At 39.8% G+C, this 9,984-nt stretch overlaps 1 protein-coding gene across 1 annotated transcript; it reads right to left on the bottom strand.

Annotated features, from left to right (window-relative positions):
• Positions 1 to 649: 649 nt before the first annotated feature.
• CDH26 (cadherin 26) lies at positions 650 to 9,194 on the bottom strand. Its single transcript, XM_075167065.1, has 12 exons — positions 9,129 to 9,194; positions 8,922 to 9,044; positions 8,285 to 8,446; positions 6,879 to 7,026; positions 6,038 to 6,204; positions 5,745 to 5,873; positions 3,347 to 3,532; positions 2,891 to 3,159; positions 2,134 to 2,276; positions 1,654 to 1,887; positions 891 to 1,118; positions 650 to 660 (listed from the first exon to the last, which is right to left on the bottom strand). Exons 1-12 carry the CDS (start codon positions 9,147 to 9,149, stop codon positions 650 to 652), a joined length of 1,821 nt encoding a protein of 606 aa, XP_075023166.1. The 5' UTR covers positions 9,150 to 9,194.
• Between the last annotated feature and the right edge of the window lie 790 nt (positions 9,195 to 9,984).

Here is a 9,984-nt window from a genome sequence, read left to right as displayed (position 1 = left end):
CAGATAAAGAATCAGTAGTTCATCTCTTCAGCAGTAACCAACATAAGTCGTTACAGAGGAAGCCGCTCTATAATGAACAAGTACTGAGTAGTGTAACTTTATGGGAGAAAGTCATTACTTCCAGTTAGCCAGTACATGGTTAACGTCAAAAAGTCAAGTATTCCATTTTATTCAATGCAAACAAGAATATTTACTTTGTTGTACTAGAGTTCAGTTTAACAACATATTTAGATTTGCCAGTCATCTTCTAGCCACAATATAATCATGATTTTCAAAAGTAACAAGCTGAAAAATTCCACCCGTTAATGTTGCATTTCTGTTTTTTTCAGTTTAGATATTTTCTTTTTTCCTAGGTTACATACTTGTATTTATTGTTGTTTGTACAACAGTATTCCATGCATCTATGTTATCTTCCCTTTTTCACTTCTCTCTAATACACAGTCCTTACCTTTTCACATCCCAACCATGACTGCAGATAAGTTTCACCGATCTTTCTAGTGTCTTTTACCCTGTGTTGTCAGCCTTGGAGACCACCTTCCTCTGCATTACTCATTGGATCATAATGCCTAGTAATTTGAAAGTTTTCTTGGCTATAAAAAAAGATCTCTTTGGTTACTAGATGGAAATGGCAATGTCTTGTGTTGTAAAATTAAGGTCTTCCTAAAATTTGAAGAGAGAAAGGGTCATGGATCAGGACACATGGATGGAAGCGCCATGAAGAGTGCAAGTATTAACTGCTTGCACCTTGACTACACTCTAACACATTAAGGCAAATGGCCTTTCCTGTTAAGGCTGGTAGATTTTAGCACATGTTCATGAGCTGCAATTGCAATGAGATCCAATGGGCAGATGACAGATAACTTGCATGCATAAGTTAGGAGATTACTTACCCAGTAGTAATAAGAAAACTATCAGTATTACTGCAATGGCACCACTTCCAAGTCTCACTGCTTCTTGTGAAAGTGGTGAATCTTCACATGTATGTCCATCTGGGCAAAAGCAGAGCCTAACATGCTGATTCCGCCTTGTAGAAAATCCTTGCCTGTCCTGAATAATGACGGGCACCAAATAGCTACCTTGTGGGAGGCTTCTTAACATTAAAAGTTCAACTGAATCCCCTAAAAAGAAGACAAGCAAATGATTTCAAGACTCATAGAAAGAAGGCTGATATTCTACAGTCCCTTCTGTTGATAATCAAAGGGAAACTCATTCGCACCCCGATTTCAAATACTTTTTCCAGCCTTAATGCACCATAGTAAATAGGACAAAATGACATCCCACTTTATCACCTTGCTGAGCCTTCTGGGCAAAGAGATCTGTCCCAGTCTTGCTGCATTCTGGCATAGCTGCACTGATAACCTCTAAAATTCATTAGGTAGTTAATCAAATGCAGAAGTGGTTCCTCTGCTGTCTTATCCCCCTTTCTGCAATTTGAGCACATTGCTCTGGTCCTGTCCTCAGCAGAGATGAAGAATGATGTAACTTTTTTTCAAATTGCAGTAACTTTATATTTTGAAAGCTGTTCCTCCATGTCCTTTCAGTCTCATGGAGATTGATCAGTAACAAACCATAAAGGTAAGAGACAATGAAATAACTAGAGGGCACATAACTGACAATGAACTTCTCATGAAGGACATGAAAGGAAGAACTCACCAGTGTTCCCTCCTAATTTCCAGTTATGCTTCACATCTTCAGAGTCCTCAGCCAGCTCAAATGTAAATGGCCCAGAATGTGAATGGACCAGAGCAGTCTTAGCTTTTATAATGAGAGGCATCCCTTCTTTTTTGTCACACACATCTAAAGAAGGAGCCACTAATGTTGGCATACGATCATTAATGTCAGACAAGTAAAGCAGGATGGTGCCAGTACCAGTCTGTGGTGGAATACCTAGATAAGAACAAAAGAAACAGAAAAACACTCACAACTGGGTATCGACAAAAGCCAGTCCATTGGCAGGATCTCGGTCTGGTTTATCCTACTAGTCACACGTAACACAAGTTTTAAACATTAGGGTGTTCTGCATTACCATTAGATTCTCTTAGATCCTTAGTCTTGCTATCATTTTATATCTAACACGCACCTCATCTCAAACAGTCCAAATACTGCTTGAGTATTTTCTGACTGGCTACTTACCATGATCAACAGCATGAACGATAATGGTGTACAGGCTGTTGTTCACATAAGGGGATTCTTGATCAAATTCTTTTGCCACAGTAAGAACTCCAGAATTCTCATCCACACTCAGCCAACCATCTGGGTCATGGGCTAGTTTGTATCTTGCAAAGAAAGGAAAAAGTTACAAGTTACAATCTTAAATGGATTTTGAAGAATATAAAATTTCTACTGCATCTTTCTTTGTCCTTTTGAGCTCTGTAGGTATTTTTACTTGTTAATGATGCTTACTTTTGTTAACTCTATGACAAGCTGTGTGTTTCAACACAGCCAACAAACAGTTCCCCATACAAGTCCCCATACCTTGTACAGGCTCATCCAAACTGTTCCTAGGGGCTAAGAAAGAATCTAATTTCCACATAAGATTACCATTCTTACAGCCAGGCATACCTTAGTTCTTTCTATGGCATCAAAATTGTCGTCAAAAGTAACACATAAATAATGCAACCTGGTTTTAGGCAAAACTATTTTGAAGACAGCAGAAACATTGAGCAACCAAGGACTGACCGCACCTTTAAATTGTATCTTACAGAACCAGCTATCTGGATCTGCAGCATCATCAATATTAAACCTGCACCTCTAATGTATATGTTCATATAACTGTAAATATATATGCATATGTATATTGATATATGTACATATACCAAATTAAACTTGAAAACCTCTTTATATTCCTAAGCTATTTCTTATTCTGAGAGTTAGAAGCATCTCCACTTACTTTATCTTATTTGGCACATTATCTGGATATGTGGCAGGATACCTTCTAAATACTCTCCCAGGCTTCATTGAATCTTCTTTTTGGACAATAAGTATAGGAGGATGAAACCTAGGAGCATGTTGTGACTGTAAGACCTTGATGTTCACAGTTGCATTTGTGGATTCTAGGCTTGAGATCATCACAGTGCCGTTTTTACACAAGAAGAAAGGTTCTTCATTTGAGGCAGAAATGACAAGTCTCATCTCAGAGTCATCTTGATAGTTCAAAGGCTGAAAATCCCGGACAAAAGTCTGATTAGCAGCTATGACCTTTGGTTTGGCAGTCACCTCTATATATGGAACTCAGAGGTGAGATGGGCTCACCAAACTCAGCTAAGATGCCAAGCTATTGGTGTTGTAATCAGACTGGCCACACTACACATTGCCATGCTGGAGCTCATCTATTACTGCTCCTTACCTTGATAATACTCAAAATGCCTTCATTTGTGTCTGGATCCGTCTCAATGGTGAACTGTTTCTTCTCATTGCCTTTTGTTACTCTGTATTTTGCTCTCCAAGCTGGAGTGTTGGGAGAGTCTTTATCTTCCACTTGGAGCCGTAGTACAGCTGGATGTACTTGACCTGCTGAAATATGTAGCTGGTACTGGGAGGGGAAAGGAAAGAAATAAGGACTATTTCTATTCTCCAAGAGGAAGAAGCTTGTTAGCCAGTTCTGAGCCAGAGTTCCACCACCAGACCATGTGGAGCTACTTTCTGCACACACTGTCGTTGTCCGCAGTGGTTCCTGTGTCCCCACTCAGTGACAGAGAACCCCTATGGGAGTTACAGAACTAACTTTCCTCCAACACATTCCCACTGACTTCATAAAGGACTTATTACTAAATCTGATCTTCATCTAAAACCAGGAGATTACTCGTCTCTCCTAATATTGACTATAGCAATAGGCCCATAAGGGCTTTTCATCCAGGATTGTCTTCTGCCATGTAGAAGAGATTGGTGCTTACGGCTTAGGCCAGAACTAGTCTGCAGATGTTACATACCTGACCTTATAGAGAGAACGTATGTGTGAGATTTTAGGTAATTTCTTCACAATGGTTTAAGTTTTTGATGGTGCAATGTAGCCACCAGCTTGTCTAACTAGCACTCCAAAGACAGGCTAAGAAATGCCAATTAAACCACCTAAGGCAAAAATACGTCTTAAAAGATGAGATGGTAATAAAGTGTAATTTTTTTGTGTTTATTTTCTTCATACAAGTTGGTCACAGGTTGAGATCTGAAAATTCAGACTCTTGCCTTCTAATATGTAAACAATACTGTTCTTGCATCACAACTTTTAAAAATGCTGTAAAGAATAATACATGTACTCAGATAGAAGGAACAAATCACAGCTGTGAGAAGGCTCAGAATTTTACTAGACTGGAGTTAATGATGATGAAGCACAGATTTCTTGAATAAACCTGTTTTGGCAGATTATCTAACTTTATTCCCTCAGGTCTTCCAAACACCAGATGCAGATCGGAGACCTACCATAGTAACACGCTGGTAAGAGTGTTTGCTTTTGTAGGTGACTTTGTACCCACTGCTGTAACCCAGTATCTACTCTTCCTGTTCACAACTTCAAATACTTACACATACCAGTGCTTGACATGACTCTGCACCCTGGATGTGTGTACTGGTTTTGGCTGGGATAGTTAATTGTCTTCATAGTAGCTTGTATGGTGCTATGTTTTGGATTTGTGATGAAAACAGTGTTGATCACATAGGGATGTTTTAGCTATTGCTGAAGAGTGCTCACACAGCATCAAGGCCTCTTTCTATTTCTCACCCCACCCCACCAGTGAATAGGCTGGGGGTGCACGAAAAGTTGGGAGGGGACATGGCTGGGACAGCTGACCCCAACTGACCAAAGGCATATTCCATACCATATGGCGTCATGCTCAGCAATAAAAGCTGCAGGGAAGAAGGGGAAAGGGGGGGGACATTCATAGTTACAGCATTTGTCTTCCCAAGTAACCGTTACACATGATGGAGCCCTGCTTTCTTGGAGATGGCTGAACACCTGCCTGGCGGTGGGAAGTAGTGAATGAATTCCTTGTTTTGCTTTGCTTGCATGCATGGCTTTTGCTTTACCTATTATCTCAACCCATGAGTTTTCTCACTTTTACCTTCCCAATTCTCTCCCCCATCCCACTGCAGGGGAGTGAGCGAGCGGCTGTGTGGGGCTTAGCTGCCAGCCGGGGTTAAACCACAACGTGTCAACATGCAAATTACAAAAACAGCCTTTCTGGAACCTAAGCTATTAATGCGACCAGAGCCTGAAAATGGATAGCTCTTATCTGAATTCAAGTTTAGCTGTCTACCCATTCACTGCTTTTAACTCCTCAGACCCCTCTTCCTGCCAGCAAGCTCAATTGCTCCCATTCATACAGCAAACGCTCTACAAGCACCCTCACAGAATCTGACAGCAGAAGCATTGCTACCACACCTAACTGCCCTCTGTAGACAGGCAGGTTTAAGGCCATTGAGGTCTTCATGTATCAGAACTAGGATCTTTCAAGAGTAGATTGAAATCAGCACCTTAGCTTCTCAGATGTTAGAATAAGCTAGTCTGTCAGCATCCTTATGCTAATAGCGAGACAAAAACCTTCTAGTGCTGTACACAGAAAACTAACCAAGTTTATCACTGTCAATAGTCAAGCATTCTCTCACTGTCCACATAAAGCTCATTTGCACATTTTCTGGCCTGATTCTGCAAGTGTCTGAGAGTTCCCATTTCCACTGCTGAGTGTATTTAGCGGTTTTAAGGACTGAACTGTATTTAGAAGGCTCAGTAAAGTAATAATGTTTTTCCTTACATTATCACTAGTAAATACAGGGGGGTGGTTGTTTGCATCTTCAACAGCTACATTCACTGTTGCAGTAGATGACAGCTGGGGAGTTCCATGGTCACTGGCTTTAATCAGAAGTTTGAAAGAGTTGGCAGTCTGAAAAACAGAAGAAAGGAAGTTCCAAACTTAGTTCAGAAGCAGTTCCCGCATTTTGTCAGTCACAGCTACAAAGCTGGATATGAGACTCTCCTTCCTCTTACACCTGGTTAACGTCTAGTGAACACGTATCATGGATTAAATGATAAGAAGCTGTACATCACCTTACAATCCAGGCATCCTGACAGAAGTATTGATCCTGTGGTAGGATCAATATTAAATGTGAATCCATCTGGAATGGGCATTTGCATATTTAGAGAATAGGACACCTGAGAATTCACAGTGCCGTCTTCATCTTTGTCCAAGGCAGTAACTTGGAAAACTGGCTCATCTACGATGAAGAATCGAGACATTACTAGAAGTGTTTAGACTCAACATGGAGTTTCTCAGGCCTGTTTGCAGGCTCTTGAACATACAAGTCCTAAGAAAACCTATAACTTCTCCCGTGGCTATGTTTATCCCTGGTTATCTCTGGCTGCCACCTCATTTGGGTGACAAATCTGCTTAAAGTACTGTTAGACAACAGAGAGAGATACCACACTCCTGAATTTACTTTATCAAAACCATTCACTAGTTAGTTATGCCAGCTCTCAGCCAGCTCCTGAGGAGTTGGCACCATGCCCAATGTCTACACACCCAGATTAAGTCTTTGTATTTCTAAAACAGTGTGTCTGACCATCTTCTGTGAAGCAGTGTGCATGTGCAGGTTCCAAATCCACAGTTCAGTTTAGTCTGCTAAAGTCTTGGCTTGTAGTTAAGAAGAAATATCTTAGGAGTTTTTCCAGAATGTCTCCAATGTTATGCTAATGTACACTGAGGCTAATCAGACAAGAAGTCAAGAGATAGGAAATAGTCCTTCACAGGAAATAGTCCTTAAACCCATGAGTGTTTAAGTAAAACTTAGGGAGAAGAACAGATTTAGTAAGAAATGAAAAAGAAAGACAAAGGAATTAAAAAGAGAGCAGTCACAAACCAGTAGTATACCCTTGTTTGGATGGCACTTACCTTTACTGTGGTTCTCTCTTATTGTAATGCTATATTCCTCCTTGGGAAACTCAGGTGCGTTGTCATTAATATCTTTAACCTTTATATTGAAAAATAAAGGGCGGACCACTAGTTCACCAGTTTTTCTGTACGCCATATCGAAACGTATCTAAATGAGTAGCGACACGGATATCAGAATGGAATGAATGGTATCATTTAGACATCAGAATGGAACAAAAAACTTTCAATTTTGAAGCTGCTTCAGTCATATTTGGCTAGCATTTGGCTTTGAGTTGCATCACTAAGTCATTATTTCACCTTTCAAAGGTAGTAGATTCATAATGGTCATCCTGTGCATTAAACAATGCTTTAAAAAAAATCAGTACCCGGAGCTGGATCTGGGTTATTTGAAATGACCGCCTAATATAAAATACATAAATATCCTTGGGGCCAGATAAAAGAATGCTTTCACATGTGCCTCTCAATTCTGAAGTACTTATTTAAGTAGTACATTCAGTTTTCTCTAGCTGCATTTCCATGATGTTTTGGCTCCATATCCATGAATGTGCGGGGGATTCAATTCTGAATGCTGGATTCTCCTTTGCTACCCTTATTTCTGCTTTAAAACCAAGCCCAGAGTGTCTGCCCTGGAACAGCCATGTGTCCAGTGAGGGCAACAGAAAGCTCTCCAAAATTTATCTTTTCCTTATGGAAGGCAAACCTTGCACAGAAAGCCACATGGAACAGTAACTATCAATTGCGTACAGTTAATCCACAGAGACACAACTAGAAATCATCACAGAATAAACGTAAGGAGACCACAATTGAAGATTTTTTGCAAGAGGAAAACAAACCCACACTCGCATATTTCATTCATACACTTGTTATCACATTTCTTTCATTACACTTACTGCTTATGAACACTTTTTTGCTTTTTAAGGAGAAACATACGCTTACTCTTATGTAAAGTTACAGTAATACAGCTTTGCAGCTTCTCCAGTATTATCCATTTTTTTGTAACGCATAACTATTTGCTTCCATTCCCTTGATTAGGAGTTTTTGGGTTTACAACTCAGTGTTCTGGCCACTATAGGTGTAACATACTTTGAATTTCAGGAGAACCTTTTCATTTTTTAGATTATGATCAAGGGTCATACAAAAAAAAAAGATAGGAAAAAAGTGTACAGATATTTGTGGAAGTCCAAACATGCCACAAAGATTTATAATCAATAGTGATGTGGGAGTTACCTATTGGTCGCTGCTGAGACAATCATCTTAGCATTTATTTAGAGGTTCAAAATAAGAAAAAGAGGTCATAAAAATACACACTTAAAATTCTTATAGGTGTGTCTCTTGCGAAGCATTTAGCCATAAGAAAGCAATTAATATTTGGAAACAGTTTTAAGTATTTTTTTAAAGCGTGTTACCTGAAAAGCTGGGGTCTTTTCTCTGTCAATGGTACGATGTACATACACATGTCCATTTGCATCATCTTCTATAGAAAACAATCCAATCTCTGGAGGTTCATCTACCCCAGGTCCACTGATTACATATTTTACTGATGTATTAAATGATTTGTTATTGATCAGCTTTTGAAAAGAGAAGTAGCACAATGCAGTGTGAGTAGGGAAGATGGAACAGAAATAAAAAGACTTTAGACCAATTCTCTTCCTGCTCACCTTCTCTTTGCAGATGGGGCCTGGCTTGCAGGCTTGGTCTCAGCCAACTCAACAGCTTTCTGGGTTGCAGCATCACTGCTCTCTGCACAGTGTGCAGGTACACAGCTCTGTGCAATGACTCTCTTACCTCTCCTGATATGTAGTCTTCTTTCCCCTGAGTACGCCTGCAGCTTCCCATAGAAAGGAGCAGTATACCCCCCACACCACACAATTCTACTCAACTTTGTGTAAATAAGACAACTTTGAACAAATAAGTTTTTTAAAAAGTTGCTGTTTGATGCACAATTCTTGCCCTCTCCTACCTTTGGTATTTTATGGTACAATCTGTGGTGATGAATACCTTACTGAGGTTCAAGAAGAACTTCTACTAAAAGGATGTTTGTACCTGTCCAGCATATTTTGGGAATGGTCCTTTGTCCTCCTCTTGAACATCAATGGTGGTGATAACCCAGCTCCTTTTTGTACGCTGTAGAGGACGTAGACTGTTTAACTGATAAGAATCTATCCACTATTGGATAAAGAAGTGTAGTTAGTGTCATAGTTTACATATTAACAGTTGTGTATCTATTATTATAGAATATTGACTACAAACCTGAATACTCTTCTTTTGCATGGCTTGTCTTAAACTGAAATTTTCAATTTCATGAGAAAAACTGTTGGCAGCAGTAACCTTGTGGAAAAAAAAAAGATAATTGTGAGAAGTGTGGTTAACTAGAAATCATTGATATGTTGTCTAGGAGGAATTTGGCTTCACAGAAACATATTGATCCAGTTTTGACAGCATTGTATTAAGTTGTATCTGACCCTGGAAACTCCACAAATATCATCCATCTCATTCCAAATGAATTGGCATGAGAGCTTGGATACTAATTTCTCTGGTCCGGTGATGCCAGTCCCAGAAACATGCAAACACTGCATCTAACAGTCCGTGGTATTATCTCTATGGCTTTTCTCAAACCAAGTATCTCCAGTTTTTAAAATACTCCCCTCTGTCTCTCTGTGTCTAGTGCTCCGTTAGAAGTTGTTTGGTATTGACAGGACATAAACCTACTACTGGAAGAAAGTTAAGTCTGGGCGGTATTTCAGGTTCTCAGAGAGTCTGTCCTGTGACTCCAAGTGTTCCAAACATAGCTGATGTACCAGAAGATGAACACTGGACCAAAGTCTCTAATCCAGATGAGTAAAATAAATTGTTGAGAATGGTGACTCATTCCATCAAATGTTTCCAGTGGCATTTAAAAAATGAAGCAGAGCTCTTCCTGCCTAGACTTGGGTGAAGGTTGGGCCTTTACCCCGTGACCTTTCTCTGAAGAAACAAAATACTTATAAAATTGCCATGGTTATAGACTTGCCAAGCAACGGGGGCTCACCAGTAATGCCTTGGAGCTATTCTGTAAAGCTGTGGCATGACCTGGGGAAAACCTCTGTGATGTAAAAACAGCAAGGAA

The sequence above is a fragment of the Calonectris borealis genome, chromosome 17 (genome assembly GCF_964195595.1).
Source record: "Calonectris borealis chromosome 17, bCalBor7.hap1.2, whole genome shotgun sequence".
In the NCBI taxonomy this organism is placed as follows: domain Eukaryota; kingdom Metazoa; phylum Chordata; class Aves; order Procellariiformes; family Procellariidae; genus Calonectris; species Calonectris borealis.
The sequence above is the reverse complement of the archived record's forward strand: the minus strand, read 5'-3'. Positions and strand labels throughout refer to the sequence as shown.